At 39.2% G+C, this 21185-nt stretch overlaps 2 protein-coding genes across 2 annotated transcripts; one reads left to right on the top strand and one right to left on the bottom strand.

The window, feature by feature from the left end:
• Positions 1-16: 16 nt before the first annotated feature.
• pgpep1l (pyroglutamyl-peptidase I like) lies at positions 17-8471 on the bottom strand. The gene is made up of 5 exons (XM_042495987.2): positions 8441-8471; positions 8292-8344; positions 8092-8208; positions 868-1094; positions 17-283 (listed from the first exon to the last, which is right to left on the bottom strand). Exons 1-5 carry the CDS (start codon positions 8469-8471, stop codon positions 31-33), a joined length of 681 nt encoding a protein of 226 aa, XP_042351921.2. The 3' UTR covers positions 17-30.
• Positions 8472-11193: 2722 nt separating this feature from the next.
• On the top strand, positions 11194-20989 carry synm (synemin, intermediate filament protein). The gene is made up of 4 exons (XM_042496901.2): positions 11194-12128; positions 13534-13658; positions 15805-15884; positions 16802-20989. The coding sequence occupies exons 1-4, from the start codon at positions 11331-11333 to the stop codon at positions 18787-18789; spliced, it is 2991 nt and encodes a 996-aa protein (XP_042352835.2). The 5' UTR covers positions 11194-11330; the 3' UTR covers positions 18790-20989.
• Positions 20990-21185: the final 196 nt, after the last annotated feature.

Genomic DNA, 21185 nt, shown 5'->3' with positions numbered 1-21185 from the left:
TTTCTCTCTGAGGCCACAGTTACTGGTCATTCACTGATATGATGTCTGTTTTCTGCGGTGTGAAAGATCTGCTTCGCTGTGACCACTGGCTGCAGAAAGGCCAGTCATCATCATCTCGTCACATGATTTCTCCAGCTTTTCCAGCAGGGTGCGTATGATGGTCTGCAGCAGAGGAAGCAGTCTGTCAGCTGAGCTCAGGCTGCCACATGAAGGCACATGGATAAGGGCTGCTCTCCTCTGACCGTGATACAGAGAGCAGTAATACGCAAAATCACACAGGTACCTGAGAGGAGCACAGAAAGTGTTACGTCGTATTACTGAGTGTCTGTAATCACAGCCCAAGAACAGAAGCTTACGCAGCTAGCAATTTTTGGTTCTAAAAATGTTCTGAGAATGGTACAAAGCAACCAATGCAATGCTGTAATAATGTTTTCAGCTGTAGTTTTCTGTTAGTTCCCAGAATGTTCTTAGAGTTCAGGTAACATTTTCTATAAACATTTAAAAAAGTTACTTTTATTTTTGTTAACACATTACATTTTAATAAAAGAACATCTGTAATCTCAGGCCTCAATAACATGTTCTGAATGTTGCTTTGAAAATGTTCTTCCTTTGTTCTCATATAAGACTGTAGGAACGTTTTATAAAAAAAGAACATTCTATGATCTGTCACCTCTCAACATAACCAAAACATCCTCAGAATGTTGCAGTCATAACGACACATCTTAGTCAGCATTTAACCTTTCTGGATCATAATTTAAATGATCAACTTCTTTGAACATTAGATTAAAGTGTTTTCTCTAAAACATTACTGCATCTTTTAGGTAATGTTGGCCAATGTTGTGGGAACGTTTCCTGCTAGCTAAGTACCTGCCAGCATCTCGTGAATAAATCACATCCAACCCTGCTCGTCTGAGCTCTTTGGCGACGGCCCTCATATTAATGGCTGAGTCCAGTGTCTCTGGTCCTCCGTCTACACAGCAGTGACTTTGAGGACAGAAGCCGCACACGTCCTTGTCTCTGTATCTGCTGTTTTTCCCTGTTTGCTCCAAAATAATGACACTGGAACCTCTGGCTACGCCCAGATGTACAGCAAACTAGGACACACACACACACACACAGAGTGCAAAATGAGATATTCACCTCCTCAGATAGTGTAATCAGTTATATGTTTCAACACTGAATCCCCATCAGGGCCAGAGATACCAGACAAGATACTGAGGTCATGACCTCTAAAGTTTATCAGGGAGTTTGAAGGATTTTAGCAACTGTTTTTGTTTTCACTCTACAAACTAAAACTAACAGGTGGTGGATATTTATGGTTTCAGTTCATGATTGTGTGAATTGAATTCAAGTTATCTGAACTGTTTTGCGATAAGGCCACCATAGATTTGTTGTTTTAGCAAAGTTGAAAGTTGAATGAGGATATATTTACTTATTTATTTCTCAGTCTCTTTATTAAGATATAAACAAAGAATACAGAGAACATGTACGATACATTAGTATGCATGTAGTATTTTTGGATCAGGCTAACGCGTTTGGTTTGGTGCCACATAGCCTTATTTGGAGTGTAGAGTGAAAACATATTATCAGGACATTAGATTATGTATAAGTACAGCAGATTTCACAACAGACTGGCAGAGGCTAGAGATAGGTATTATGGCAGGATGCACAATTTCGCCATTGGTATTTACAATGGCGAAGGAAGTAATTATCAGGGCATTCAAGTGGGTTGTAGGTGGAGAGAGACGTCAAAATGTGATGTGTCTTCCACCAATTAGGGCTTACATGGATGACATGACACTAGAACGGTGCCATGTACAAAGAGGCTATTAGAGAAGGTAAATAAGAACCTCAAGTGGGCCAGCATGAAAATCAAGCCAAGTAAATCTGGAAGTATCTCATTATGTCAAGGGAAATTAAATGATAGGAAATTTATCATAGATGATGAGGAAATTCCAACAATTAGGGAAAGGTCAGTGAAGAGCCTTGGTAGGTGGTACAATGTGGATTTGAATGATGTTCAGCAGGTTGTGCAATTTAGAAAAGATAAAGGACTGGATAGAAGAGATGAGTCAGGGCTCCCAGGAAAGTTGAAGTTGTGGTGTTTGCAGTTTGGGTTATTTTCTAGGTTAATGTGGCCACTGTCAATCTATGAAGTCCCAGTATCTGTTGTGGAGAGAATGGAAAGGGTGGTTAGCTCATATATTAGGAAGTGGTTAGGCGCTCCCAGGTGTCTAAGTAGTGTGGCATTGTATGAGAAAGGGACACTTCAGCTGCCAGTATCTAGCTTAACAGAGGAATTTAAGTGCACCAAGGTTAGGGGAGAGTTGTTGTTAGCCGGGAGTAAGGATGTAATAGTAAGGAGTGTGGTTCCAAATCCATCCAAGGGGAGAAAATGGAATCCAAGAGTGGCAGTTCAGGACGCAGAGGCTGCTCTTAGGCATGCAGAGATAGTAGGTGATGTTCAATTTGGTGTGGAATACAGTAGGCCCCAAGGATAGAAGAAAACTGGTAGTGGAACAGGTACATAGACAGGAGGAGACTGTAAGGGGTGCTAAGGCAGTGGTTTAGGCTAAGCAGGGTCAGTGGTTGAATTGGGAAAGTGTAGAGAGGAGGAAGCTTAGTTGGAGGGACCTGTGGAGTTTGGATTTATATTAGATTTCTGTTAAGGGTTACATATGATGTGTTGCCAACCCCCCAGAACTTGAAGCTCTGGGTAAATGGCAACCCATCATGCCCATTGTGTTCAGGTACTGCAACTTTAAGACATATTTTGTCAAACTGTAAAGTTAGTTTATCACAGGGCCGGTATACGTAGCGACATAATCAGGTGCTGAGAAGCTTAGCTGCAGGTATTGAGGAGAGCAGAAGACATGTGAATTCAGGAGGTTTTAAAAATAAGAGTCTAGATATCCAGTGTGTTTGTGAGGGGGAGAAACAAAGAGGCAGTAAGTTAGGGAGGAGGCAGGGGTGTGGTCCCCTGGAGGGAGCTTGTGATTGGGAAATGCAGGTAGATTTAGGAGGAAAGCTCGTTATTCCTCAGGAAATAGTCTGTACTAATTTGAGGCCTGACATAGTGCTGTGGTCGGTGAGTCAACGGATCGTTTATTTCATTGAGCTAACAGTCCCTTGGGAAGCTTCAGTGGAAGAAGCCTATGAAAGGAAGAAACTGAGGTACACAGACTTACAGGCAGAAGCTGAGCAGAAAGGATGGAAAGCTAAGGTTTGCTCAGTTGAATTGGGATGTAGGGGATTTGTAGCTAGATCAGCTACCTCTCTCCTGCAAGTGTGAGGGTATTTAGGAGTGGGAGTGGCCTGTTTGAGTCTTTTTTGTGTGAGACCATGCTGCCATCCAAGTAAGTGTGTTTGTTGATCCAATTCACCCTTATTTCCCTTAGCTTGAGTCTTGTATGTGAGTTGTAGTATATTGGCAATTGTGGTGCTCAGGAAGGTAGCATCAGCACAGTCACTACCTGGAGTCTGCATAAATAGAGCCTGGGTCTGTTGAAGGTGGTATTGCTGTTTGGGCTGTGATAGCCAACCTAGCTAGCTTAGTTAGCTCAGTTTAGCCTCCTGGAGAATAGCCATGTGTTAGCTTAGCTTAGCTTTGTATATGTGGTAGCCTGTGGTATCTGTCTGTAGGCTGTGATAGCCATGTGATAACTGGCCTAGCTAGCATGGCTAGCGTAGCTTAGCCTTAGCCTTAGCCTTGTATCTGTGATAGCCATGTTTTAGTGTAGCTTAGCCTTGTAACTGTGATAGCTTTGTAGTAGTTTAGCTTGTATCTGTGAGAACTTTGTAGTAGTTTAGCTTAGCCTTGTATCTGTGATAGCCAGGTGGTACTGCCACTACCTGGAGCTTGCATAAACTGAGCCTGGCTCTGTTTAACCCTTGTGCCCTCCTTAAATTTACTACCCTCTGGACACCTTCGTGGCAAAAATGGACACGCACAGAAAAAATGCTATTAAATCATCATACATCAATATTTTTTTCTGCTTTTTTTTTCAGAAATCACTTAAACAGCTTAAGACTTGCTTAAAACTACCAAACATTCAATCATTTTCAGGATTTTTACGCTTTAAATGCCAGTTTAATTGTTTGAATTACTAATGATTTATTACAAAAAAATCACAGAAAATTATTTTTTTTCCATATAATAAATAGTAGGGGGATGGGACTTTGGTGGTGATTAGAGTCTTGGATGTGTGAAAGATTAGCAACAAAATTGATTTGATTGCATTAGTATTTTTTCTGTAGCACCAGGTACTCCCTCTGGACACCTTCGTGGCCAAAAATGGCTCATTGACTTCCATTATAAACACATTTTTTAATCTCACTGCCATTACAGTATAAAATCATGCATTCTGTAATGTCAGCATTTCATTTTGAAGAAAAGTAGTGATATTTGACATTTTTACTGTATTCCACCAGATTCAGCTGTTTTCCCATTGTAGGCTGATGCATGAAATTCTTGTATTTTTGCCATTAGATTACATTATATTATGGAGCCATGTGACTACCAGGTGGCCCCAAGAGTGATTTGTGTGTGTGTGTTTGTGAAATAAGTTGAAGTTGAAGTTAAATCATCATCTGATTCATCAGTGTGAACATTTATTGTGCAAACTACAACAACTTTGTAAACTTAAACAACAAAAGAGAACACAACAGAACATATGAAATATGAACATAAATTTGAAACAGAAACATCCAGGATCCAGAACATATGATGTATGTGTGTGTGTGACAGAAACAGATAAATGGATTGAGAGAGTGTGTGTGTGTGTGTTTTTAGTTTAGTTCATTTTCAGCAGGAGACCAGCAAGTGCTACAGCATGTCACTTGGTGCTCTCTGCAAATGTACTTGTTACATTTGGCGCAGGCAGTGGTTTTTGCACCTGGCTGCTTTCACAGCCAGGTGCATATACACACTAACAGTTATTTTTGTTTTTGTTTACGGTACAGTACAGTACAGTACAGTACAGTACAGTACAGTACAGTACAGCAAAGGCAGGAGCACCTCTTCAAAGACACATGACACACATCCCTCAAAAGATGCCCTTTTGTCACCCCTGGAATGATCAGTGTGTGTTTACAGATCCACACACACACACACACACACACACACACACACACACACACACCCCCCACCCCACTCTTGGGGCCACCTGGTAGTCACATGGCTCCATAATATAATGTAATCTAATGGCAAAAATACAAGAATTTCATGCATCGGCCTACAATGGGAAAACAGCTGAATCTGTGGAATACGGTAAAAATGTCAAATATCACTACTTTTCTTCAAAATGAAATGCTGACATTACAGAATGCATGATTTTATACTGTAATGGCAGTGAGATTAAAAAATGTGTTTATAATGGAAGTCAATGAGCCATTTTTGGCCACGAAGGTGTCCAGAGGGAGTACCTGGTGCTACAGAAAAAATACTAATGCAATCAAATCAATTTTGTTGCTAATCTTTGACACATCCAAGACTCTAATCACCACCAAAGTCCCATCCCCCTACTATTTATTATATAGAAAAAAAATATTTTTTTGTAATAAATCATTAGTAATTCAAATAATTAAACTGGCATTTAAAGGGTTAAAATCCTAAAAATGATTGAATGTTTGGTAGTTTTGAGCAAGTCTTAAGTTGTTTAAGTGATTTCTGAAAAAAAAAAAGCAGAAAAAAATATTGATGTATGATGATTTAATAGCATTTTTTCTGTGCGTGTCCATTTTTGCCATGAAGGTGTCCAGAGGGTGCAAAATGCATCAAGGGCGAATGAAGGACAGAGTAAAAGACACTGGATTTCAAAAATTTTACACAAAAGAAAAGTTCTTACAAAAATTCATGCCACAAGCTGTAACACAGCCAAAATGATCACCAAATGAAAAAAAAAAGTTGAGAAAAATGTACAAAAATGCCCGAGGAGGGCATAAGGGTTAAGGTAGCAGGACTGTTTGGGCTGCATAGGAGCAGCGAGAGCTGGCACTAGGGGAGTGACTTTGGGACGCCAGAGTTCACTGCCTAGCCTCCTGGAGGTGTTGTGGGACCAACTAGGTGAAACACTGATGAAAGGAGGTTCCCACCTGATGACCCCAAAGATGTGTTAGTTACTGCTCTCTGGCTCTCTCTGACCTCTCTCTGGCATTCATATTTAAGTCATAATTGCTGATCAGTGACCCTCGGATCCTCATTGAGCGCTTTTTTTTTCTGGAGCTCAAGTTTCTTGTGTTTTAGTGAAATTGAAACACCAAAAAGTCCGAACAAAATGGCTTTTTCAGACTGAAGTCAATATTTAGTGTGAAACATGGAATCATACAACTATCTCACTCAAACAATCAATGTGTTGTGAAATATTTGTGTTTTTAATACTATATTTATAAATACAAATATGTAAACATATTTCCTGTATGTTCTGGATGTATTTTGGCAAAGAGACAACTGTGAAATAAATATGTATGATGGTTATATGATTATAATCTTGCTAAAATAACGACGTTTAAGGTGAGACTTTTGTACAATACTTTAAATGAATGGAATTGAACAATAAAAGAAATGATAAAATGTCATTTTTAGGTATTTATTTCTTTTCAATTAAGCTAGAAATACTTTGATTACAGGGCGACCTCTCGCTCACCAGGTAGAGTTGTGTCCCATATTTCTCAGGCTTCTGCAGCAGCCCGAGTTCAAGCCTGGCCTGTGGCCCTTTGCTGCATGTCATCCCCCCCTCTCTATCCCACCTTTCCTGTCTCTCTTCAGCTGTCCTATGAATAAAGGGAAAATGCTCTGGAAAAAATAATCTTTTAAAAAAAGAAATAGATTGCATCAAAGATTCCCTTTTCCTTTATCTTGACACCTCTTTTCCTCACTTCCTTTCCTCCCCTTTCCTCAGCACTGATTGGTTCCGTTCACTCTGTGTTCACTGCTGATGAACCTGATTGAGCTCATCTGTTCACTTCCTGTTTACACCTACACACCCTGTCAGGATCATCACATGGAGCAGCAGTGCTTGTAAGAACAGTTTCTTTCTCTGTTTAATTGCAGTTCTTGAGTTTTGGAAAATAAACCTTTGCATAAAAAGTAAAGTTCATAAACTGATGCATTCTGACCACTGCACATGATCGTACACCTCTCCTTCCAAACCTCCTCCCTCACAGTGAGGCTTAAATTTTGGTAACTGCTGAAAATTCCCTGGATGAGAGGAACTTCCTATTTATCAGTATTTCTAAAATCAAATGGCTGTCTTGACTTTAATATATTTTCAATAGTGGAGAAAGTATACAGTTCTTTTCAAGTAAAAGTACCTCTATTACACTAAAAACACTCTGCAAGAGTCCTGCATTAAAAATGTTACTCAAGTAAAAGGAAGTAAGTATAATTGGGAATATTACCTTTATGTATAACCCCCCCCCCCCACTCAAAATATTAAAAATAACTTAGTTGCCCATTAATTTTCTGTCAATCGGCTAATCGATCAACCTATTGAAACCAGAACAAATTGGCTGGATTTCCTCCAAATGCATGGAAAGAAAGCAATGACCAATGAAAGAATGACCCAAAAATCAGCAAGAAATTAGAAAGTATAAGAAAAGAAATATATAAGTATATATAGTATAAGAAATTAAAATTTATATATACTTTTTTTTCAATTTGTGGAACATTTCTCACCAAGTTATTGGTTGTTTATTTTTCCCATATTTTTGAAGGTTATCAGGGCTCAGAGGTTTCAGTATTTGTGAGGAGAGGTGTTTTAAAGCAGCACAAGAAAAGTGATGTTGCTCCAGGTGTCAAAAGGTTTATCAACTAACTGTTTCAGGTGTACTTGTTTAAACTACTGGGTAGTTCAATGAATAACAAAACATCATATTTTATAGATTCTTATGTTTTTATGCAAAAATTTAATTTGTAATAAAAGCTGTCAGATAAATGTAGTGAAGTAAAACCAGTATTTCCCTCTGAGATGTAATGGAGTGTGAAGTATGAAGTGGCACGAAGAGAATGGACTCAAGTAAAGTAGCCTACAAGTACCTCAAAGTCGCACTTAAGTACAGTACTTGAGTAACTGTACTTTCCATCACTTTTACCTTTGGGTGAAGTGTTTGCCAAATCTCCGCAATGATTTGCTGAGTCTTGATGTAACTGACTGGCACCTCCCTGATGAGAACATCGATCCCCTCTCCCAGTCCGACCAGCTTCAAGCCCTTAGGGACAGAATATTCCCCATAAGTCTGTCTGTCCCACGATGGACATTTAACACTGACCGCTAGTTTCCCCCAAACATCACCTGTGCTGCAGTCCAGCTGGGGTTTACCAAGAACTGTCGGAAAGGTCCGAAGCCTAGCAGACGGGATTAAATATCAAAAGATGCCGGTTTTTGCAGTTTGTATTGAGCTTAACTTGTAGTATTTAGCTCAAAACAAGTAAGTATTTCACCTGTAACCAGCACGAGCTCAGATCCGCTCATAACGCAGTCAGGTTCCACAGTCAGTCAGCAGCGCTTCATACCAGGACACTGCAAAACAACCAGGGTTTCATAAAGCTAGTTCCTGCAGCTCCCGCTGTGTCCTCCTGGGGGAGCTGCTCCTCGAGAAATTAAAGCTTCAATGCAGCCTGCGTGGAAGTGATGCGTTCAGGTGCCCCCAGTAAGGCATGTAATTTGTAGATTTCAAACAAGCCATACATTTAATTAGCCCGATAATAAGACTCAGCTGACTGACGTTTTCACGCCATTTAAAAGGAAAAAAAGACATGTACTCATATTTACTCAAATCAGTAGAATTTTTACACTCAATTGTTATATTAGAATTACTTAAATATAGTTTTATTTCTCTATTTATTTTTTGCTTTTATTTTTTAAAGTGAAAAAGAAATACTCATATTTATTAAAAATCACTAGAATTTTAACACTATTGTTATGGTAAAATTACTGTAAATAATTTTATTTTTAAAAAGGAAAAAGATGTGCTCCTATTTACTCAGATTAGCAGACTTTTTAATCATCAGCTTTTATATTAGAATTATAGATTTTTTTTATTTACTTTTTTTTGAAAAGAAAAAAGACATATACTCATATTTAATGGTAATTTTTAACATCCAGTTGCTAGTATTACTGAAATAATATTACTGAAATAACTTCTTCTTCTTTTATTTGTTTTTTTTTTTATTTTTTACAGAAAATAAATTACAGAGTAACATTTTGAAGACAAAACATGAATGCAACATGGTAAGGATGGATATACAAAATATAAGTTATGTATGTGAAATTTCATTAAACCTGTCTTGCCAACGATACAAGATAATCATTTGACCAACTTTTTAAATTCATTTGTTCATATTGTTTATTCAGTGATTTTTGAGAGACACCAGCACAACAAAATGAGGTATACAAAAACATATGGAAACCTGCACAACAGCTGCACACAGATGTGTGCATACTGGTTTTGCATTTTGTATACATAACCTCACTTTTGCTGTTACACATTAATTGATTAGCTATAAATGAAGTAGCCTGTGTATTGAAGATAACTAGAAAGTAAAACACACCTCACCTCACTAAAATTCCAGAACTGGAGTTTCAGCACGGCCCCCTCACTCATCAATCTTCCTGGGCCCTTTGAGGTCACAGAGACAATGTGTGCAAACTTCAGAAAACAAACCCAAACAACAAGAGTTTGTTCTAAAAAAAATCATTACAGTGTAACAAAAGGCAGTTTGCAAGAAAAAAAGATGAATTTAACAAGATAAAGAAATATAGTAATATAGTTAGAAAGAAATGTTTTTTATTTCTTTCATATGTTAGAAAGAAATATAGTTATAAAAAATATATCTATATGAAATTTCATTAACTCTAAGGGCCCACTCAAAAATTGCAGACACTCCTATTGCTCTGTGAACAAAATGTGCTTTTCAAAATCAAGCTTTAAAAAAATGATCTTCACTGTTATTATTTTCTACTTTCATTGAATTCATTTTAACCAACATCTCTTCTAATCATGAATATCAATTATTCATTAATTTTCAGAAGCTTAACTCTTTAAATGCTAGTTTTTTGTCGTGATGCCACTATGTCTTTAGATTAAAAAAGTAAAAAAAACAAGATTAAAAAATAAATAAATAAATTACATGCTAAGAAGGTTTTTTTTTTAAAAAAAAATATGGCTGTGATCATTTTCAATTAGCACCAACATTGATTTTTGTACATTATTATTTTTTGTGTAGTGTTAAACACTGGTACTGCTCTGCACACAGAAAGCACTTTCCATAGTCTGACATTAATATGATTTTATACTTTCATTTAGTTAATTTTTCAATCATCATCAGTCCTTATCATAAATATCAAATATTAATAAATTTTCAGAATTTTAACCCTTTAAATGCCAGGTTTTTCTCATAATGCCACTATGTTTTAGGATGATGCAAAGTCAATTGTTTTTACTATCACAGTCTGGGATATGTCAATGATTAGCAGCAACATTGATTGTGACAGTGCACCTAGTGGAAATAGCATGTATTTTCTCTATATGTCAAATATGGAATAAATAAAAATAAATAAATAATTGATGTCATCAGGTGGAACATTGTAAAAATGACAACTTACAAGAAAAGCCCAATATGACACCCAGAAATATTAGAATGCACGTGTTTATGCTTTGATGGCTGTGGAATTTTGCAGTTTGAATGGGTTTCAGTGGCACATGTTTTGCACTTAACAGTCTGAAAATAACAATTCAGTTCCCACTGTGTATTTTAGATTTATTGTAGGAGCTGAGCTGGAAATACCAAGATTAAACAAAAATACACAATCTCTCCAAAATTACACAGCACGAACACAGCCAAAATTATCAAAAATGAAGTGAATGACAGTAAAAAGGGTTAAACATAGCAACTACAATAATTTGACCTACTGTTATTTTAATTTGTTTCCTTATTTACGCATTTTTTCCCCTCATCTTTTGATTTCATTTTGATGCACAACACATTTTCAGCATCTGTTAATTTTTTAGTTTACAGTCTCAAATTTGTTTTCGCCTCACCCTTGGTTAATATAATGACATCAGATGTTTAATATTCCAGACAGCAACTAAACGCAGCGTCACATCTGCCAGGGACGCGGACGCGCATGGGGCGATCCTGTGAGGCAGGACCCGCCCTCCTCTTCCTCCTCCTCCTCCTCCTCCTCCTCCTGCACTTGTCAAAGGGCAGTGATTGCAAACATCACAGTCCACAGACGCACACGCCAATGACAGCAGGACAAACTGTCTCCTTAAGTAACACATAGGCAGGGCATTTTTTAAAAACTCACTTTTTCTAATTCGATGCCACGATGTTGCCTTTCAAGAGAACTTTTGAGAGCGAGAAGCAGCAGCTGCAGCAGCTCAACAGCAGACTGGCCCAGTATCTGTCCAGGACCAAGCAGCTGGAGCAGGAAAACGCGCAGCTAATCGCTCAGATAAACAAACTCAGACAAGCGAGGACGGCGGGATGGGAGCCCAAGTACCTGGGTGAGATGCGGGACCTGAGGAGGATGATCGGGCAGCTGTCGTTTGAGAAGTCCCAGGCTGAGATGGAGAGGGAGAAACTATGGCGGGAGTTGCAGATGGTCCGGTCTCTGTGCAGCGAGCAGACGGAGGTGTGCCGGGACATCAGCGGCGACATCAAGAGCTACGAGAAGGAGCTCCACGTCGCGCACAAGACCAACGAGGAGCTCCAGCAGCGATTTATCCAACTGGAAAATGAGTACAAATGTATGGTAGATGCGCACAGGCAAGAAAAGGAGCGCCTCCTGCGTCAGGTGGAGTCCCGGGTGGTGCCCATAATCACGCAAACTTACCGCGGGCCTCCGGTGGCCACTATGGAGGAGGTGCAGGAGTACGCCCGCGGAGTTTCCGAAGGATGGATCGAGACTCTTGAAATGTACCAGGTGAAGGTGGAGGAAATGGAGCAGGCGATCAAAGCGGACCAGGCGAGACTGAGCGATCTGCAGAGGGAGAAGATGCTGTACGCGTCAGAGTTGGACAAATTACACACAGAGGCGGAAAAACAAGGACAGATTCAGTTCCGTCTGGAAAAGGAGCTGATGCACATGCAGGAGAAATTCCGGGTGGACTTCAGTGAATATCAGGTGAGGATAAGACCATTAACCCTTTGTAACCTCAGCAAGTTGGTTTGATTTCTTTGTAAAACACAGTGATAAAAGGAAATGGACAACTGGGCAAGTAATGTCCCGCAAACTGCAAGAGATAAGTCAAAAGAGACAAAAATATACATAAAAATTGGTTTGAAAAAAGAGGGGAGGTGTATTTGAAAATTAGAAAAAAAAAATCAAATTTTTAATTGTTTTAATTATAATTTTTTAAATTGAATTATTATTTTATTTATTTATTTTTACTAAATTCTTGCTAATTTTTGGCCCTTAAAAAATCTCATGTTTATGAAAGGAATGATACAATTTTTTCAGGTTTTAAAGGGTTAAAGGACACCTCAGATTTATATTTCAGAGAGGCTGGTGTGAAGCCAGATATAAGGAGATTTATTTCTACTTCTAAGAGTCCCAAAATACGTGCTATAAATATGATGTAATTTTCAGAATAAACTGTCTGAATAACCTCTCCTCTATCACACTGAGCCATGAGAGAGGGGGAGGCTACTCCCTCTTGTCCCTGCCACACCCACTGTGTTTAAAGGCGCTGATGCAGCTGCAGCTCTCAACTGGCTGGTGCTGATCAAACTGACTATAATGCCTAAGCAGTTGTCTCAGTATTTCTTACATCATCTCTGTCTACGCTGAAATTTCAAACAGTAACAAATATAATGACTTGAGCTTCAGCGTGTCTCAAAAATATACACATGCAGTGGATACGGGCTCTGACATTAATGTAATGACACGATGACCAACACTGAGTTGTTCCTGACAAGGTTGTGTTCCCTTAATTTTTAAAGGCGTGGGATCTTGCGTGCAACATTTGACCAAAGTGTAAAAGGATTGAATAGCTTGAGTATTCTACTTCCTCAGTACTCCGTAGCTGCTCAAGTACACCAGCCACTTAAACCAATTAGCTGTCAGACTGACAAATCCTTATTAGCCTCCTAAAGATGGAGCCCTAAGCAGGTCAGTCTGTTACAGATGACTACATACTGACTGCAGGGATATCTGTAACGTTGGGACACAAACACATTTCTTACGGTTTAGGTTTGAGAATGGCATCTGTTAAAAGGATCACAGATATTATTGGAAAAGGCACAAATTACAAAAGTCATCACCAGATAAAGTGGTCCAAAATGATTAGTGCACTCTGCAGTGGGATCACATATGATGTTGACAAATTTACAAAGTTAACGACACTGCAGGCTGCAGTAAAATAAAATGTGGTCACACACTTTGCCAGTTAATGTTTAACAAGGGAGCAGAATTGTTACAGATTTTTTTGTTAAATTGCAGGAATACACAAATAATACAATACCCAAATGGACACACTTATAAAATTAAACTATGTGCAAAGTGAAATCTATTTTTTTTTCTCCTCCAGATGATTATTGAGCAGCTGGAGCACGAGAGGAACGTGATGGCTGACGCTGTTGCAGAAAAGATGCGGGAGCATCAGCACCTTCTCCAGGTTAAGATGGATCTGGGCATGGAGGTGGCTGGCTACAGGTGAGGACCTTATTCATTTTGGCAGTTGCTCAACCAAAACACATTTTTTTAAACCATCAATTTGAGTAGAATAGACCTTTTCACAGTAGACACTTTAACTTGTCATAGTATGAATAGCACAAGTGTTAACTAGGTCACAATTAAAAGTAATATTAAACTGCAACATGGCCAAGTACAATATCCAAATAGCAGGGGCTGCAAGGTTTTGATAAAGATAATCTTGCCATTAAAATGAAGTATTGTGGTAATACAGAGATGCCCTGGCCTTCAGATCTTAAGCCAGATGTAAAGGAACATGTTTGTTTGGTACAGGCCCTATCACTCAATCAATCAATGTTTTTTTTTTTACAGTGCAAAATTAAATGCAAATGATACCATTCCCACTATAATCATGACTTCTGCATTTTGTGCAGCCCTTATGTAAACTAATAATGGTAACAATGAGTCCATTCCATTCAAGTGTCCCTGTAAAGCATGATGGTGCAACAGGATCTTGAAACCTGAGCAGTTAAATGGAATCCAGCCCCTTTTTATTTGATCATTTACACCTGTGCTTTTCCTACTGTGACATGTCAAAATATCTCCAGTGAAATAAGGCCTACACATGGTTTTTTGGTACCACAAAAGGCTTTTTTTCCTCTACACTTTTTGTAAGCGTGATCTAAAGCTGTAGTTGGTAACCTTTATAAATGAAGAATTTTTGTCATATATGCCGAAACTGTCATTGTATTCACACAGCTTTTTATGAGACAGATAATGTGAGAAAAAATATCATATTCCTCTCTCTGCCTACTCTTTTGCCTTGTAGTGCTTCCAAAGGCCTTACTGCATGTAAATGAAATCAACCAATCAGAGCTGAGGAGTCTCAGCTATCAATCATGCCTGAGCCAACTAAAGCCTGCACACTCAGGAATGTCTGGCTTTCAGAAATAAGCTTTTTTTGTGAATGAAGAAAGAGAAATTTGATAAGCTACATTCTCTCTTTTCAGTGATATTTTCATGCTTTCAAGAAGAGATTAGTTGTCAAGCCAGCATTTCACTGATTGAAGTTATTCTTTATTAGTTTGATTAGAGATTTTATTTAAGACAAAATAAATCAGCTGCTGGTCTTTGCACTAAGTCATCTGAACTTCACTTCGATAAACAAAAAGTAGTAGCTCACATTAACTATCTTAGAAATGTTACACACCCTGCACATGTATTTTAGTTTAAACTTTTTTAAGTGTTTATGATCATTTTATCTGGTATTTCACATCCAGTGACAGCATGGCATGTCTGGTCTTCATGCTCCCAACATAACCAGATCATCACGGTCACAGACTAACAGACTATTTTTACTGGAAGGCAAAGTTATTTATAAAGCAGTTTATAAACATACTGCATTCTCATGTTTGAAGACACAATGTCCATTTTCTGGGGGGATAACATTATAACATCTCACCTCATCACAGGAAATCTTTACAGTCTTCATTAGTTGTTGAAGATTTTTTGAAGGATACTGAACTTTTATTGATACTAAGCCAATTCCCTGGAAGTTCTTGAGAAGACTGTCTACTCCAGTGTGCCTCTATATGGCAGGTTCTCTGCTGGCACATCTGGCTTGTTTTGAAGTTTTGGAATAGACAAAATATTTTCTGGCAGACGCGGCAGCAACATGTTTTTGTGTGTGTCATGAGTCAGCTTTTGCCTTGTGATGTGTGAGGACGTGTGGACAGCCCTGCTTTGTAACTTATTTTTAGGTCAGTCTTTCAGGAGGCACTCTTCAGAGAGGTTGTTCCTTTATGAGACACGTTGGTTTGCTGTTGGGTGTTTGTTGAAGCATGGCCAAGGAGAGGTGAGCTGCTAAAGCTAATTATTACAAGGTCTTTATTACATTACCGTGGCTTGTTATGTTTTTGATGATTGCCACCTTATATGGCCAGGTCCTGGGTTCATACTGTCTTGTAAGCCTGTTGCGTTTAGTTTGAGCGGGTTGAGATGGCAGAGCTGAATGATGTCCACTGTCTTGTCAGGTATTTGTCTTTGTTCTTTTTTTCTATTTATGGTAAAAAGAATTATATTTAATTGGGAAAATAACCAGGAATTTATAATGACTTCTTTGGCCATGTCTTCATTTTGTATTTTGTCCTGTGTTTCGTTTGTTCAGGGCTCTCCTGGAAGGTGAGAAACTGGATCTCCAAAGTGCTCATAGGAGGGGGACTCCACATCAAAGAGAGAGAATAATAGGTACTGTATTTACAAAGGTTTAATATTGTTAGTGTGCTGATCACATGAGAAATTTGTAAGATCAATACCGCTCCCATTTTTGTGTGTAAAAACAATAATTTGTGGTTTTAAAGGAGGTTATGTGCCAAACTATATCTTGTCCTAGAGCAGTGACTTCCTGGATTCTTCACTGGTTGCCTGGCACATTACCACCTGTAAAATCACAACATGTTATTTTTACTTTTTTTTTTTCTTTTAAACAATGAACGAACTTAAGGTGATGCTTGTCGATGGCTGGCCAAAGTGATCTCATCCCTACTTATATATATTTTGACGCTTGGACATAATGATGTCAGAGGCAGCCTTTTGCACTGTATCTATCTTATCTTGAAGCAGGGGTCAGTGGTTAGATTCAGAAAGTAAAACTACTTGATTGGGATTAGGAAAAATCATGGATGACGTCAGCTACATTGTGCGACTCGCTTGACTAACGACTGACAAGACAGAATAGGTAAAAGTTGACTTTTAGTTTCACACTGGACACAAACATGGGTCTCCTGGGTCACAGTCCTGTGCTTATTGGACCCATGTGCCTCCCCATCTACCCACCCTAAGAAGACGCTCTTGCTCTTTATATGATGTCTGTTGCTCTGATCTAATAATAATGTCGATGGGTTTACATTGGAGCTGGTTGAAAGCTCGCAGTATCTCAGTAGTGAGACCAGGCTGGGCTGGCAGTTACTCCCCATTCCAATCTACATGCTAAGATATGCTAAACATCTACTGGCTCAGGGTTCATATTATCTGAACAGATATGAGTGGTATTGATCTTTTTTTTCTCTACCTTTCTCCAAGAAAGTGTACAAGCATATTTGAAAATGTGTAACTTCCTTTAAGCATCTTTCTAAATATTAATGCTAATTAATTATCTGACTCAGACATCAGGATGCCCGCCCAGCCTTACACTCCAAGAGCTTCTACCTTAACCACCAGACAACATGTGGGTATCAGGTACACACCATCGACTTCAAACCTGAGAAGATCCCCTGTGCCTCCCTCCGGTTCCATAAGTCCCTCTAGGGTCATCCCTATTTCAGTTGCTCGGCATCAGAGTCCTGCAGCCAGAAGGGACATGATCTCATTTACCAAAGCTCGGGCCGCCGCCTCTGCCCCGGCTACCACCCCCACCAAAGATCAACCAACAGGCCAGAGTGAAGACCAAATGAGACAACATGCACAGAAAACTGCATCTGAGGAGAAAATTGTGAAAATCAAACAGGTCTCTCAGGTAGAGAAGCAAGCCAGTCCCATCAAGTCCACCACAACTGAGACCAAATCAGTGAGAGTGGTGTCACCACCAATGATGAGCCTGAGCACCAAAACCGAGACAGAAAGCAAAAAGCAAGTGTCAGATGATAAAGGTGATTATGGAGGCGAGTTGAAAGATAAAGGGAAAACAGAGTCTATGCTAAGCCGAAGTGAGAAAAATATATTAGATTCTGTGTCTGTAGAGGAGATCATTGAGAAGGTGATGAAACCAGCTGGTTTGGAAGCGAAGGTTTGCTCCTCTGGAGATTCGAAGGTAAGGTATCATGTGGAGAAAAGTGAGCAAGAGGATGGAACGACTAAGACACAGATTGTGTTGGAGTCCAAAGTGGAGGAACAGCTGGATGTTTCTGAGGACTTTGCACTGGATGAACTGTTGAGCCAAGGGGTTAAGACGGTGTCCCTGGAAGACATCAAGGACACAGCAACAGCAAGCATGATCAAGAACCTGCTAAGTGGCCTGCAGGGAAGCGAAAACTTGCAAAATAAATCTGTCAATGTGGAAATCATTGCGGAACCTGTAGAGTCTTACAGTGATGAGGAGCTTGAGGTTGAGCAGAAGTCTAGATCCAGTTTTTATGAGCCCTCCACAACATATTTCCAAATTGAGGAGCTAGAAAATGTCCCTCAAAGCTCTCCAGTTCAGAGTGGTGATGGTGATTCCATGAAACCCTCCATGACAGATGCAGATGGTTATAAAGGCAGATCTGTGCAAGTTCAAGAGGTTTCTAGAGAGAGTGAATCTTCCTATTTCTCCCATGACCAAGAGACCGAGGAGTATTTTGTCTCCACACCAGATGGTAATCTCTCTGAATCCGAGGAGGGCGGCGGCATCACTTCATACGGTCATTATGGTATCGTAGATGACCTGTCAGATGAGCGGTATTATCAAGATGAAAGTCCTCTCCCAAAAGGAGTGATTGTAGAGGAAGGTGATGAATACAAGTTCACGCCAGGTGATAGCTCATTTGTCAAGGAGAGTTTCCCAGAGTGCATCATTGAAGAAGAGGTTCGTGTTTCCCCTGTAGTGCAGGAGTCAGTGCTGGAGTTCCTGAGAGAGGACTCTCTGGAGCCCCAAGAGCAGCTGAAGGGAGCTCTGGAGAAGCTGCAGAGCTCAGTGTCGGGTCCGCTGAAGGAAGAATTGGCTTTCCTCACAAAAATAAGCAGTGAAAGTCCTCAGAATGTGGCTGTCAAAAAGGTGCAACAGTCAAGTGACAATGGTACCATGACTATAGTGGCAGAGCTGAACGTCTCTCAAAGCCTGGAAGACTCGGGGCTGCTGGAAGCAGATGATGATCTATCTGAGGAGCAGATCATGGCAGCTCTCAGATCATCTAATCTAGGGAAGGCCTTCCAGGGTGGGGCAGGAGGGGAATACAGCATCTCCAAAGAAGAGGATGTGGCGTATGGTGAAGAGTTCGAAGGACAGCCTGCATCTGAAATCACAGAGAAACACATAAAACTGGGGCCGTCAGAAAAGTCTTTCACCTTCCAGATGGGCGTGCAGGGCAGCCATGGTGAGGCGACCTCAGAGCAAGAGAAGATTCCTCAAGAGAAAAGAGTTGCAACAATTTACCTTGAAAGCCTGACGGACGATTAGGAAAGAATTCTGTCTGAAATATTTTCAGAGTGTTTGCCAATGTTACTTGTTGAGGTGCACATTACAGAGGTTGTTCTAACGCAGCTGCACACATGGCATTAATGCTGTTTGCAGACAATGTAATAACACTGCAAGCTTTGCAAAAATATACCTAATAGATTTTGCGGAATGTGCCACCCAATTGACCGAATTAACACATATTTTTCTGGTATTAACTGTGGCAGTGCTACTATTACAATACTAACTAATATCGGCTAGTTTAAGTTGAGATTGTAACATGTACGTATTGTAGCAAATTTCGATGCTGGTTGATACAGATGGAGTGTTGCGCTGCTATGTGTTAACCTTTTTACAGCTTGCTGTTTATCTTCAAAGAGGCTTCTTTATTCTCTCTAGATTTTTCTATTTTTGTACTAACTTGTGCTGTGCATCTCAAACAGCCCATTCTGCAGCTTACACCACCCCATCACACCAACCATCACATCAAGTGTCTGCCATATTGTTGATTCTATTGCAAGCCTACTTATGCCAGCTGGAGTTATGAGGTGCTGTGGACTGTTTGCAGATTGGGGCTTTCTTTTTTCTTTTGACTTGGGCACGGCCAAATGGAATTATTTTAGTATATACTGCATCCTGGAACACAGTAGTTGATTTAAAGCAGATGTGTACAGAATGTAGTGAAGCTTGTAGCTGAGGATAGTACAGTGGGAGTGGGCAAAGATGGTAATTGTCTTAAGAAACTTTGCAAGTTTTGAATGCTGAAAGCAAAGTGTAGTGAAAGTAAATGTGGCACTTATAAGTGGTTGTTAAGTAACTTACAAGTTCAGTTATTTTCAGATTATTTAACTTTACTCAAAACTAGTGGCACATTACACATAGTTTGAACTAAAAAAAGACTTGCCAATTATACAACCAAAACCAAGTTACACGATATGTCAGAACCATCCATCCATCCATGGATGGATGGATGTTAAGGGAGCTGAAAATAAAAAATAGTAAAGAGTAGTGTTTGTGTGGAGTGCATTTCCAGTGAAGTGAAAGCTAACTGCTTGCCATTTCGCCATGCTGTATTTGTGCTCTCTTGGCGCTATGTGCCCAGTTTTTGTAGCTTTTTTATAAAGGCACCTGGTTGCAACTGTTTAATTAAGTCTCAGTCTCACCAGGAACTTCCAGAAAACGGCAAAATAAGAAGAAAATACAGGCAGAGGAATTACTTTAATATGAGTCTATGCATTTTTAAAATATTATTTAGGAAAATCCTGCACAGTATACCTTACATTGAATTACAAAGATTCAGTTGTAGAGTTGGTAAAGAAAATATGATCACGTGGTTTTGATGTACCTTTAAGTCTTTTCTGGACGCCTTTTTGCTTAGAAATGTTTGTTCGTTATCACAGCGTTGGCTTGAGGGAATCACCTTTGCTCGCACATACAAGTATGTCCATGACCGTGACTATTTTTGGATCATCAGCTTAGTGGAATTGACTGTTCATTAGGGTTTGTTGTGTTGTGTACTAGTTGCAGAAGCAGACACGGTCCATTATGATTACAGTCTGGCTACATGCCTTTCACATTTTTTTAAATGGCTGCAAAATATACACTTTGTTACTATTGAGTATTGTCTTCACAGATTGGCTTCTTGGCACTAACATGTTGAATTAATGTGCAGAAATGCAATGTTTAGCATGAATGCCATGCTTTTATAAGTATGCTCCTGTTAGAAATCTTCCAAATGAAACCTAATCAAAAACACTTGTGCTTTCAAGTGCCCCAATACAACATATTTCCATAAATTCTCACCTGCAAATTAAAGTAATCTAAAGAAAACACTATTACATCAGTGCACTTAAATTGTGGCTTAAAGGGACAGTTCACCCCAAAATCCAAAATACATTTCCTCTTACCTTTAGTTATCAATAGATTGTTCTTTGGTTGTTTTTTGGCGTTTTGAGCACTACAATCCGAGTGCCATAGAGTTCCATCATATTGGATCTCCAACACCCAGCAGCTCAAATCGACACAATCTAGACTGATTAATAGCACTACAGGAGAGAGAAAAAAAATGGTATTTTTGATTTGGGCGTGAACTGTCTCTTTTAAAAAGGAATCTCTGTTATGTAACTGTCAGTAAACAATATGTACACAGTGTAATCTGGATATAATGTGCCATTTCATAGCATTAAAAATGTGCATGACAGCATACAGGACATGCATTGATGTATGAAGACTGTTTAATGAGTCAAATGTTCAGTAAGTGTTTGTCACCATGGATAGTCCAACAACATTGCTTTAACTGACAAAATGATATCAATTAAACATTAATGCTTTGGTGAAAAAGGTTTCAGCCCTTCTTTGTAAATAGATTAATATCGTAACATGATTTAAACCAACTGGGA

Source organism: Plectropomus leopardus, chromosome 7 (genome assembly GCF_026936395.1).
Source record: "Plectropomus leopardus strain MGB_pleo_1.0 chromosome 7, ASM2693639v1, whole genome shotgun sequence".
NCBI classification, from domain to species: domain Eukaryota; kingdom Metazoa; phylum Chordata; class Actinopteri; order Perciformes; family Serranidae; genus Plectropomus; species Plectropomus leopardus.
Note: the sequence above shows the minus strand (reverse complement) of the source record. Positions and strands in the feature narration are given on the sequence as shown.